Source organism: Zosterops lateralis, assembly GCF_965231275.1.
Source record: "Zosterops lateralis genome assembly, chromosome: 23".
NCBI lineage: Eukaryota > Metazoa > Chordata > Aves > Passeriformes > Zosteropidae > Zosterops > Zosterops lateralis.
Window position 1 is genome coordinate 1,659,443 of NC_139783.1, and position 12,570 is coordinate 1,672,012.

General features: G+C 35.9%; 1 protein-coding gene across 1 annotated transcript in view; it reads right to left on the reverse strand.

Annotated features, from left to right (window-relative positions):
• Window positions 1-10,640, reverse strand: part of LOC310918324 (ras-related protein Rab-4B) — a gene marked incomplete at its 3' end in the record, with an annotated part of 28,879 nt that extends 18,239 nt beyond the window's left edge. The window contains exons 1-3 of the mRNA XM_083877178.1: window positions 10,607-10,640; window positions 9,739-9,819; window positions 7,250-7,364 (exon numbers count right to left, since the gene is read on the reverse strand). Coding sequence (XP_083733304.1) covers window positions 7,250-7,364; window positions 9,739-9,819; window positions 10,607-10,622 — 212 coding nt within the window. The 5' untranslated portion in view covers window positions 10,623-10,640. The remainder of the gene's footprint in view (window positions 1-7,249; window positions 7,365-9,738; window positions 9,820-10,606) is intronic.
• Between the last annotated feature and the right edge of the window lie 1,930 nt (window positions 10,641-12,570).

Below are 12,570 nucleotides of genomic sequence, written 5' to 3' on the forward strand. Positions count from 1 at the left end.
GAAAAAAGGGGGGAAAAAAGGGGAAAAATTGGGAGAAATAATGAAAAAAATATGGGAAAATGTTGAGGAAAAAGGAGGGAAAAAAAGGGAAAAATAAGGAAAAACCAGGGAAAATTATGGAAAAAAAAAAGGAGAAAATGAGGAAAGAAGGAGGAAAAAAGTGGGGAAAAAATGGGAGAAATAATGAAAAAATATGGAAAAGTGTTGAGGAAAAAAAAGGAAAAAATAAGGAAAAAACAGGGGAAAATATGGAAAAAAAAGGGGAAAATATGGAAAAAAAAAGGAGAAAATGAGGAAAGAAAGAGGGAAAAAGTGGGGGAAAAAAGGGAGAAATAATGAAGAAAATATGGGAAAGTGTTGAGGAAAAAGCAGGAAAAAAGAGGAAAAAAAATAAGGAAAAAACAGGGGAAAAACCAGGGATAAAATGAGGAAAGAAAGAGGAAAAAAAGGGGGAAAAAAGGGAGAAATAATGAAAAAATATGGGAAAATGTTGAGGAAAATGTAGGAAAAAAAAAGGAAAAAAAGAGGAAAAAAAAAGGAAAAAAAGAGGAAAAAATAAGGGAAAAAAATAAGGGAAAACCAGGGAAAAATATGGAAAAAATGAGGAAAGGAGGAGAAAAAAAAGGGGGGGGAAAAGGGGGGAAAAAATGGGAGAAATCTTGAAAAAATGTGGGAAAATGTTGAGGAAAAAAGAGGAAAAAATAAGGAAAAAAGAGGGAAAAAAATAAGGAAAAAAATAAGGAAAAACCAGGGAAAAATATGGAAAAAATGAGGAAAGAATGGGGAAAGACGGAGGAAAAAAGGGGAAAAAAAGGGGGAAAAAAAGGGGAAAAAATGGAAGAAATAATGAAAAAAAAGTGGAAAATGTTGAGGGGAAAAGAGGAAAAGATAAGGAAAAAATAGGGGAAAATATATCGAAAAAACGAAGAAAAAATGTGGAAAAATGGGGGAAAAAAAGAGGAAAAAGCAGGAAAAAAGAGGAAAAAAATAAGGAAAAAATAAGAAAAAACCAGGGGAAAATATGGAAAAAATGAGGAAAGGAGGAGGGAAAAAAGGGGGAAAAAATGGGAGAAATAATGAAAAAAATATGGGAAAATGTTGAGGAAAAAGCAGAAAAAAGGGGGAAAAAAAAGGGAAAAAACAAAGATAAAAATCAGGTACAAAAGGGAAAAGAAATAAGGAAAAAATCAGGAAAAAGGGAAGAAATCTTGGTGAAAAAAAGGGAAAAAACAAAGAAAAAATCGGGGGAAAACCAAGGAAAAATCAGGAAAAAGGGGGAAAAACAGGGAAAAAACAAGGAAAAAATCTGGGAAAAAAACAAAGAAAAAATCAGGAAAAAAATCAGGAAAAAGGAAAAAAAAAATCTGGGAAAAAATGGACAAAACAAAGAAAAAAATCGGGGAAAACCAGCGGAAAAATCAGGAAAAAAAAACAAGGAAAAAAAAACAGGAAAAAGGGAAAAATCTGGGGAAAAAAGGGAAAAAATCAAAGAAAATAATTGGGACAAAAAAAGGAAAAAAAAAAAAAAAGGGAAAAAGGGGGAAAAAACAAGGAAAAAAATCAGGAAAAAAGGAAAAAAAAAACAAGGAAAAAATCAGGAAAAAAGGGGAAAAAACAAGGAAAAAATCAGGGAAAAAGGGGAAAAAAAACAAGGAAAAAATCAGGAAAAAAAGGGAAAAAATCTGGCGATAAAAAGGGAAAAAAATAAAGAAAAAATCAGGGGAAAAAGGGGAAAAATAACGAAAAAAAATTGGGGAAAAAAAGGGGGGAAATCAGGAAAAAAAACCAAGGAAAAAATCAGAAAAAAAGAGGGAAAACCAAGGAAAAAATAAGGGAAAAAAAAGAGAAAAAAACAAAGAAAAAATCAGGAAAAAGGGAAAAAATCAGGGAAAAACAAAGAAAAAATTGGGGAAAAAAAGGGGGGAAAATCAAGGAAAAATCAGGAAACAAAAGGAAAAAACCAGGAAAAAATCAGGAAAAAAGTATAAAAAAATCTGGGAAAAAATGGACAAAACCAAGAAAAAAATCAGGGAAAATCCAAAAAAAAAATCAGGAAAAAAAGGGGAAAAAACAGGGAAAAATCAGGGGAAAAGAAAGGGAAAAAAACAAGGAAAAAACAAAGAAAAAATAAAGAAAAAGGGAAAAAATTGGGGGGAAAAAAGGAAAAACAAAGAAAAAAATCAGGGGGAAAAAAGGGGAAAAATCAAGGGAAAAATCAGGAAAAAGAGAAAAAATCTGGGGGGAAAAAAGCCAAAGAAAAAATGGGGAAAAAGGGGAAAAATCAAGGGAAAAATCAGGAAAAAAAGGGGAAAAAACCAAGGAAAAATCCGGGAAAAAAGGGGAAAAATCCAGAAAAAAATAGGGGGAAAAAGCGAAAAAAAAAAAACCAAGAAAAAATCAGGAAAAAGGGGGAAAAATCAGGGAAAAGGGGGGAAAAAAAAGGAAAAAATTTGGGGGAAAAAGGGGAAAAAGAAAGAAAAAAATCAGGGGGGAAAAGGAGAAAAACAAGGAAAATGAAAAAAAAAGAAAAAAAGGAAAAAAAAGGAAAAAAAATCAAGGAAAAATCAGGAAAAAGGGGAAAAAAACTAGGGAAAAATCAGGAAATTAAAAGGGGAAAGATCAAGGAAAAAAAAGGAAAAAATCAGGAGAAATAAGGAAAAAATAAAGAAAAAAATCGGGGAAAAAATCAAAGAAAACAAGGGAATAAAACGAGGAAAAAAGGGGGAAAAAAAAGAAAAAAAAAAGGGAAAAAAGGGAAAAAAATCTGGGAAAAACAAGGAATAAATCAGGAAAAATGGGGGAAAAAAGGAAAAAATTGCAGAAAAAAGGGGAAAAAAAAAGAAGAAAAAATTGGGAAAAAAAGGAAAAAAAAATCAGGGAAAAATCAGAAAAAAAAGGGGAAAAATTAAGGGAAAAAATCAGGAAAAAATGGAAAAAAACCAAAGAAAAAAATTGGGGAAAATGGGGGAAAAAACAAGGAAAAAATCTGGGGGAAAAAGGGGAAAAACCAAGGAAAAAAATCAGGGGAAAAGGGGAAAAAAACAGGGAAAAAATCAGGAAAAAAAAAGAAAAATCAGGGGAAAAAAGAAAAAAAACCAAAAAAATTGGGGAAAAATTAAGGGAAAAAAATCAGGAAAAAAGGGAAAAAAACAAGGAAAAAATCAGAAAAAAAAGAGGGAAAACCAAGAAAAAATAAGGAAAAAAAAGATAAAAAAACAAAGAAAAAATCAGGAAAAAAACAAAGAAAAAAACAGGGAAAAAAGGGAAAAAAAAACCAAGGAAAAAAGGAGAAAAAAAAGAAAAAAAATTGGGGAAAAAAAAAGAAAAAAAATTGGGAAAAAAGGAAAAAAAATCAGGGAAAAATCAGAAAAAAAAGGGGAAAATTTAAGGGAAAAAAATCAGGAAAAAATGGAAAAAAACCAAAGAAAAAAATTGGGGAAAATGGGGGAAAAAACAAGGAAAAAATCTGGGGGAAAAAGGGGAAAAACCAAGGAAAAAAATCAGGGGAAAAGGGGAAAAAAACAGGGAAAAAATCAGGAAAAAAAAAGAAAAATCAGGGGAAAAAAGAAAAAAAACCAAAAAAATTGGGGAAAAATTAAGGGAAAAAATCAGGAAAAAATGGAAAAAAACCAAAGAAAAAAAATGGGGAAAGTGGGGGAAAAAACAAGGATAAAAACAAGGAAAAAAGGGAAAAAAAAACAGGAAAAAAGGGGGAAAAATAAGAAAAAAAATTGGGGAAAAAAAAAGAAAAAAATTGGGAAAAAAAGGAAAAAAAATCAGGGAAAAATCAGGAAAAAAAGGGGAAAAATCAAGGAAAAAAAAGGAAAAAAATCAGGGAAAAACAAGGAAAAAAATCAGGAAAAAAGGGAAAAAAACCAAGGAAAAAGTCAGAAAAAAAAGAGTGAAAACCAAGAAAAAATAAGGAAAAAAAAGATAAAAAAACAAAGAAAAAATCAGGAAAAAAACAAAGAGAAAAACAGGGAAAAAAGGGAAAAAAAAAATAAGGAAAAAAGGAGAAAAAAAAGAAAAAAAATTGGGGAAAAAAAAAGAAAAAAAATTGGGAAAAAAGGAAAAAAAAATCAGGGAAAAATCAGAAAAAAAAGGGGAAAATTTAAGGGAAAAAAATCAGGAAAAAATGGAAAAAAACCAAAGAAAAAAATTGGGGAAAATGGGGGAAAAAACAAGGACAAAAACGAGGAAAAAAGGGAAAAAAAACAGGGAAAAAAAAGGAAAAAATGCAGAAAAAAGGGGAAAAAAAGAAAAAAAAATTGGGAAAAATAAGGAAAAAAAATCAGGGAAAAATCAGAAAAAAAAGGGGAAAAATTAAGGGAAAAAATCAGGAAAAAATGGAAAAATAAACAAAGAAAAAAATTGGGGAAAATGGGGGAAAAAACAGGGACAAAAACAAGGAAAAAAGGGAAAAAAAAAACAGGGAAAAAAGGGAAAAAAAAACCCGAAGGAAAAAAGGGGGAAAAAAAGGAAAAAATTGGGAAAAAAAGGAAAAAAAATCAGGGAAAAATCAGAAAAAAAAGGGGAAAAATCAAGGAAAAAAAAGGAAAAAATCAGGGAAAAACAAGGAAAAAAATTGGGAAAAAAGGGAAAAAAATACAAGGGAAAAAAAAACAAAGAAAAAAACAGGAAAAAAAGGGAAATAAACAGGGAAAAATTAGGAAAAAAAAGGAAAAATCAGGGGAAAAAAGAAAAAAAAAACAAAAAAATTGGGGAAAAATCAAGGAAAAGTCAGGAAAAAATGGAAAAAAACAGGGAAAAAAATTGGGGAAAATGAGGGAAAAAACAAGGACAAAAACAAGGAAAAAAGGGAAAAAAAAACCCAAGGAAAAAAGGGGGAAAAAAGGAAAAAATGCAGAAAAAAGGGGGAAAAAAAGAAGAAAAAATTGGGAAAAAAAGGAAAAAAAAATCAGGGAAAAATCAGAAAAAAAAGGGGAAAAATTAAGGGAAAAAATCAGGAAAAAATGGAAAAAAACCAAAGAAAAAAATTGGGGAAAATGGGGGAAAAAACAAGGAAAAAATCTGGGGGAAAAAGGGGAAAAACCAAGGAAAAAAATCAGGAAAAAAAACCAAGGAAAAAATCGGGAAAAAAGGGGAAAAACAAGGAAAAAAATCAGGGGAAAAGGGGAAAAAAACAGGGAAAAAATCAGGAAAAAAAAAGAAAAATCAGGGGAAAAAAGAAAAAAAAAAAACAAAAAAATTGGGGAAAAATCAAGGGGAAAAAAATCAGGAAAAAATGGAAAAAAACCAAAGGAAAAAAATGGGGAAAATGGGGGAAAAAACAAAGATAAAAAAAAGGAAAAAAGGGAAAAAAAAAAACAGGGAAAAAAGGGAAAAAAAAACCCGAAGGAAAAAAGGGGGAAAAAAAGGAAAAAATTGGGAAAAAAAGGAAAAAAAATCAGGGAAAAATCAGAAAAAAAAGGGGAAAAATCAAGGAAAAAAAAGGAAAAAAATCAGGGAAAAACAAGGAAAAAAATCAGGAAAAAAGGGAAAAAAACCAAGGAAAAAGTCAGAAAAAAAAGAGGGAAAACCAAGAAAAAATAAGGAAAAAAAAAGATAAAAAAACAAAGAAAAAATCAGGAAAAAAACAAAGAAAAAAAACAGGGAAAAAAGGGGAAAAAAAAAACAAGGAAAAAAGGAGAAAAAAAAGAAAAAAAATTGGGGAAAAAAAAAGAAAAAAAATTGGGAAAAAAGGAAAAAAAATCAGGGAAAAATCAGAAAAAAAAGGGGAAAATTTAAGGGAAAAAAATCAGGAAAAAATGGAAAAAAACCAAAGAAAAAAATTGGGGAAAATGGGGGAAAAAACAAGGACAAAAACAAGGAAAAAGGGGAAAAAAAAAACAGGGAAAAAAGGGAAAAAAAAAACCCCAAGGAAAAAAGGGGTAAAAAAAGGAAAAAATTGGGAAAAAAAGGAAAAAAAATCAGGGAAAAATCAGAAAAAAAAGGGGAAAAATCAAGGAAAAAAAAGGAAAAAATCAGGGAAAAACAAGGAAAAAAATCAGGAAAAAACAAGGAAAAAAATACAAGAAAAAAAAAAACAAAGAAAAAAACAGGAAAAAAAGGGAAATAAACAGGGAAAAATTAGGAAAAAAAAGGAAAAATCAGGGGAAAAAAGAAAAAAAACCAAAAAAATTGGGGAAAAATCAAGGAAAAGTCAGGAAAAAAACAGGGAAAAAAATTGGGGAAAATGGGGGAAAAAACAAGGACAAAAACAAGGAAAAAAGGGAAAAAAAACCAAGGAAAAAAGGAAAAAAAAAGAAAAAAAAATTGGGGAAAAAAGGAAAAAAAATCAGGGGAAAATCAGAAAAAAAAGGGAAAAAATTAAGGGAAAAAATCAGGAAAAAATTGAAAAAAACCAAAGAAAAAAATTGGGGAAAATGGGGGAAAAAACAAGGACAAAAACAAGGAAAAAAGGGAAAAAAAACAGGGAAAAAAGGGAAAAAAAACAGGGAAAAAAGGGAAAAAAAAAACCAAGGAAAAAAGGGAAAAAAAACCAGGGAAAAAATGCAGAAAAAAAGGGAAAAAAAGAAAAAAAAATTGGGAAAAAAAGGAAAAAAAATCAGGGAAAAATCAGAAAAAAAAAGGGAAAAATCAAGGAAAAAAAAGGAAAAAATCAGGGAAAAACAAGGAAAAAAATCAGGGAAAAAGGGAAATAAACAGGGAAAAAATCAGGAAAAAAAAAAGGAAAAATCAGGGAAAAACGGGGGAAAAAACAATGAAAAAAATGGGGAAAAAAGGGGAAAAACAAGGAAAAAAATCAGGAAAAAAAGGAAAAAATACAGGGAAAAAGAAAAAAAAAAAAAGAAAAAAATTGGGGGAAAAAGGGAAAAAAAGAAAGAAAAAAATTGGGAAAAAAGGGGGAAAATCAAGGAAAAAAAGAAAAAAAAAAAGAAGGAAAAATCAGGAAAAAGGGAAAAAAATCAGGAAAAAGGGAAAAAAAACAAGGAAAAAAATCAGGAAAAAAGGGAAATAAACAGGGAAAAAATCAGGGAAAAAAAAAAGGAAAATCAGGGGGAAAAAAGGAAAAAACAAAGAAAAAAATCATGAAAAAAGAGGGAAAAAAACCCAAAAAAAAATCGTGAAAAAGGGGAAAAATCAAGGAATAAATCAGGAAAAACAAGGAATAAATCAGAAAAAAAAAGGGGAAAAATCAGGAAAAAAGGGGGATAAGTGAGAAAAAGCAGGAAAAAGCAGGAAAAATTAGGAAAAAGTGGAAAAAAAATAGAAAAAAATTCATTACCTGAATCGCTCCTGGCCCGCCGTGTCCCAGATCTGCAGTTTGACCGTTTTCCCGCCCACGTTGACCACCTTGGAGCCAAATTCCACCCCAATGGTGTGGTTGGAGTCCTGTTTGACTGGGGAAATGGGAACAAAATGGGAAAAATGGGAAAAAATGGGAATTCGGGGGGATTGGGGGGAAAAAGGGCTCGGAAAGGAGGAAAAATGATAAAAAAGTGACTCAAAATGGAGGAGAAATGGGCCTGAAATGATGGAAAATGGTTCAAAAAATGACCCAATAAATGGCCCAAAAATGGTCAAAAAAAACCCCAAAAAAATGGTCCAAAAAATGGTCCAAAAAATGGTCCAAAAATGATCCAAAAATGACCCAATAAGTGGCCCAAAAATGGCCCAAAAAATAGCCTAAAAATGGTCCTAAAATAGCCCAAAAATGACCCAAAAATGGCCTAAAAATGATCCAAAAATGGCCCAAAAATGGTCAAAAAACCCCCCAAAAATGGTCCAAAAATGGTCCAAAAATGGCCAAAAAATGACCGAAAAATGGCCCAAAAATGACCCAAAAAATGACCCAATAAATGGCCCAAAAATGGTCCCAAAATGACCCAAAAGTGGCTCAAAAATGACCGAAAAATGGCCCAAAAATGACCCAAAAAATGACCCAAAAATGACTCAAAAATGGCCCAAAAATGACCCAAAAAATGACCCAAAAATGACCCAAAAATGGACCAAAAATGACTCAAAAAATGTCTCAAAAATGGCCCAAAAATGGCCCAAAAATGACACAAAATGGCCCAAAAATGGCCCAAATATGACAAAAAATTGACCCAAAAATGGCCCAAAAATGGCCAAAAATGGCCCAAAAATGGCCCAAAAATGGCCAAAAAATGACCCAAAATGGTCCAAAAATTACCCAAAAATGGCCCAAAAATTACCCCAAAAATGGTCTAAAAATGACCCAAAAATGGCGTAAAAATGGCCCAAAAATGGCTCAAAATGGCCATAAAATGGTCCAAAAATGGCCCAAAAATGGCCCCAAAATGACTCAAAAATAGCCCAAAAATGACCCAAAAATGGCCCAAAATTGACCTGAAAATGACCCAAAAATTGGCCCAAAAATGACGCAAAAAATGACGCAAAAAATGACCCAAAAATTACCTCAAAAATGGCCCAAAAATGACCCGAAAATTGGCACAAAAATGAATGAAAAATTGGCCCAAAAATGATTCAAAAATGGTCAAAAAATGACCCAAAAATGGTCCAAAAAAAGCCCAAAAAATGCCCCAAAAATTATTTAAAAAAAAAGGTCCAAAATTACCCAAAAAATGGCCCAAAAATTACCCAAAAATTGTCCAAAAATGACCCAAAAATTGTCCAAAAATGACCGAAAAATGGCCCAAAAATGACCCAAAAAATGACCCAAAAATGACTCAAAAATGGCCCAAAAAATGTCCAAAAAATGACCCAAAAATTACACAATAAATGGCCCAAAATTGCCCAAAAATGACCAAAAATGGTCCAAAAATTACCCAAAAATGGCCCAAAAATGGCCCCAAAATTACCCCAAAAATGGTCTAAAAATGACCCAAAAATGGCGTAAAAATGGCCCAAAAATGGCTCAAAATGGCCATAAAATGGTCCAAAAATGGCCCAAAAATGGCCCCAAAATGACTCAAAAATAGCCCAAAAATGACCCAAAAATGGCCCAAAAATGGCCCAAAATTGACCTGAAAATGACCCAAAAATTGGCCCAAAAATGACGCAAAAAATGACCCAAAAATTACCTCAAAAATGGCCCAAAAATGACCCGAAAATTGGCACAAAAATGAATGAAAAATTGGCCCAAAAATGATTCAAAAATGGTCCAAAAAATGACCCAAAAATGGTCCAAAAAAAGCCCAAAAAATGCCCCAAAAATTATAAAAAAAAAGGTCCAAAAATTACCCAAAAAATGGCCCAAAAATTACCCAAAAATTGTCCAAAAATGACCCAAAAATTGTCCAAAAATGACCCAAAAATGGCCAAAAAAATGCCCCAAAAATTATCAAAAAAAGGTCCAAAAATTATCAAAAAAAAGGTCTAAAAATGACCCAAAAATTGTCCAAAAATAGCCCAAAAATGGCCCAAAAATGACTCAAAAAATGGGTCAAAAATGGCACAAAAAAGACCCAAAAATGGCCAAAAATGACCCAAAAATGGCCAAAAAAATCACCAAAAAATCACAAAAAAAAAAAATCACAAAAAAATTCCTCAAAATTTCCCAAAAATCCCCCAACCCCCCAAAATTCCCAAAAATCCCCCCAAATTCCCAAAATATTCCCCCAAAGACCAACAGAAAACACCCCAAAAAATCCAAAAAAAATCACAAAAAAATCCCCCCAAAATCCCCAAAAAAATCCCCCAAAAAATCCCAAAAAATTCCCAAAAATCCCCCAACCCCCCAGAATTCCCAAAATCCCCAAAATTCCCCAAAAAATTCCCAAAATTTCCTACATTTGCTCTCGATGAAGTGGTGCAGGAGGCAGGACTTGCCGGTGCCGGCGCTGCCGATCACCAGGAACTTGAAGAGAAAATCTGGAAAAAAAAATTTAGAAAATCCCAAAATTTCATCGAAAATTCCCCAAAATTTCCTTTCTTTGGGATTTGCCCCAAAAATTCAAAGTTTGGAACCCAAAATTTCAAAGTTTGGACCCAAAATGTCAAAGTTTGGAGCCCAAAACTCCCAAAAAATCCCTTCTGGAGGTGCCCAAAATTCCCAAATTTGGGACCTGAAATTGCCAAAAATTACCTTGAAGGGCCCCAAAATTCCCCTATAGAGACCCTGAGACCCCCCCAGATCCCTCATAGACCCCCTAAATCCCCTATAGGGACCCCCAAAGCCCTTTTAGGGACCCCCAGACCCTCCAAAACCCCCCCATAGGAACCCCCAGATCCCCTATAGAGACTCCAGACCCCCTGAATCCCCTATAGATCCCCTATAGACCCCACAGATCCCCTATAGAGACCCCCCAGATCCCCCAAATCCCCCATAGGGACCCCCAGACCCCTAAAGATCCCCTATAGACGGCCCCAAATCTCCCCAAAGTCCACCCAAATCCCCTATAGGGACCCCCAGACCCCATTTAGGGACTCCCGGACCCCCTTTAGGGCCCCTCTATAGATCCCCCAGCCCCCTATAGAGCCCCTATGGACCCCCAAACCCCCTTTAGGGACCCCCAGAGCGCCCTAAATCCCCTATAGACCGCGCCAAATCCCATATAGACACCTCCAAATCCCCTGAAGAGACCCCCCAGCTCCCCCCGAGCCCTACAGACCCCTATAAATCCCCTATAGATCCCCTACAGATCCCCCATTGCCCCACCGTAGGTCTCGGACATGCTGGAACCGGGCCGGGAGACCGGGAGAAAAGATGGCGGCGCCCAGTAGAAGCTACTTCCGGGTGATGTGCGCATGCGCCGAGGGGAAGCGCCAGTAGATGGGCGGGACTAAATGGGAAAGGGGCGGGCCAATGAAAGGGCGGGGAAATAATGGAATGGGCGGGGCCAGAGAAAGGGCGGGAACTGGGAGGGGAAAAGGGCGGGGCCGGAGACAGGGCGGGAATCGTGAGGGGAATGGGCGTGGCCAAAGGGACGCGCGGTCCTAAAAGGGCCCGGTTTGACATAAAATCGCCAAAATGGGCCGAAAATCTCCCAGGCAGCGCTGGAGCCGCCGCTCCCTCCGCTCGTCTTCTCCTCCCGCTCCTGCGGCCGCTGCGCCTCTTCCTCCCTCCCTCCTCCTCCCCCGGGCCCGGCCCCGGACTGGGAGGGCGGGGCCAAGGAAAGGGCGGGGACTGGGAGGGGAAAGGGGCGGGGTCAGGGACAGGGCGGGAATCATGAGGGGAAAGGGGCGGGGTCAGGGACAGGGCGGGAATCATGAGGGGAAAGGGGCGGGGCCAAGGGGACGCGCGGTCCTAAAATCGCCCGGTTTGAATTAAAATCACCAAAACTGGCCGAAAACCCACCGCAGATCTACCAGCAGTCAATTTTCTTGCATTCTCTGAGTGTACGTGTATTAAATGCATTGGCATAGAAAATTTAGCACAAGGTAAAGAGGTACATGTTCGAATCCATGTGAAGCACACAGGTGGTAAATCAGTAACAAAAGTAGTGTTAATACTAGATGTACCTACAACTGGGGAATGGGCAAGACCTGTGACGTGTTTGATACCCCGAGCATGGAAGAATTCTCGTGTTTTATGAGATGCATATGCACATCCATTGTCTGTTTTTATCTCTTGAGGGACACCCATGGTGCTGAAGCATCTCTTGATTTCTCAGCCTCGTGTGCTGTTGCTACCATGAATCTGGAAAAGGTATCAATAAAAACATGGACACATTTACAAGTCCAAAGCTCGTAATGTGTGTTACATATGTCTGCCAAATGTCATCAGGCTTCAACCCTCGTGGGTTTATACCTGGCAAAGAAATGGTCCGTTGACAGTACAAGAGAATCACAAACAGCCACAAAGGCAAATCTGGGTTTCGACACGTGGCAAAGAACGTATTGATTTATCACTTCCCATCTCTAAAGCCTTTTGGGCAGTTTGTCAGCTGCCATGGGGAAGAGAGAGCTGGGTCCTCTTTTAACAATTGAAATGAGGGGGATAATTCCTTTGTGGTGATTCCCAATAAAGGGTGAATCCAATTAAGACTTTTGAAAATCATTCCATCTGTGTATATCAGTTTTTAGGGTGACTGTTGTCTCCAGTAGTTTGAAACCCAGGGATTTCTAGGGAGGTGTGAGGTGGAGAGGTAAACAGGATTTGTTTTCATGAACCTCGTGATAATAAAGAAAAAATGAGGTTTGTCATTCTGATGTGGTGCTGGGATTTGGGGGTTTCTTTCTTCTTATTTTTTTCTTTTTATTATTTATGAGTATTACTTTTCATTGTTCAGACTTTTAAATCCTACACATTATTAACAATGGCTGGATGTCGCTCACTGGGAGAATTCCCTACTTCTCTCACTGGGATTAAACTATATGGTCTATTTCAAGTTGAAATACAGATGGAAAGTCCCATTAATAGTGGATTTGGTGTGGTTTGGAGCTGGGGAAGGGTCTCATCCTGTCCCAGAGGTGCCTCAAGCCTGCTTTGCCACCACATCAGATTGTGGCCCCTCACGGCTGCCCAACCCTGGGGACATGGTGGGACACCCGTCCTGTCAGGGCTGAGGCTCCTCACGGCCCCTCACAGCCCCTCATGGCCTCTCACAGCCCTTCAGTGCCCCTCATGGTCCCTCATGGCCCCTCACAGCCACCCATGGCCCCTCACAGCCCCTCACAGCC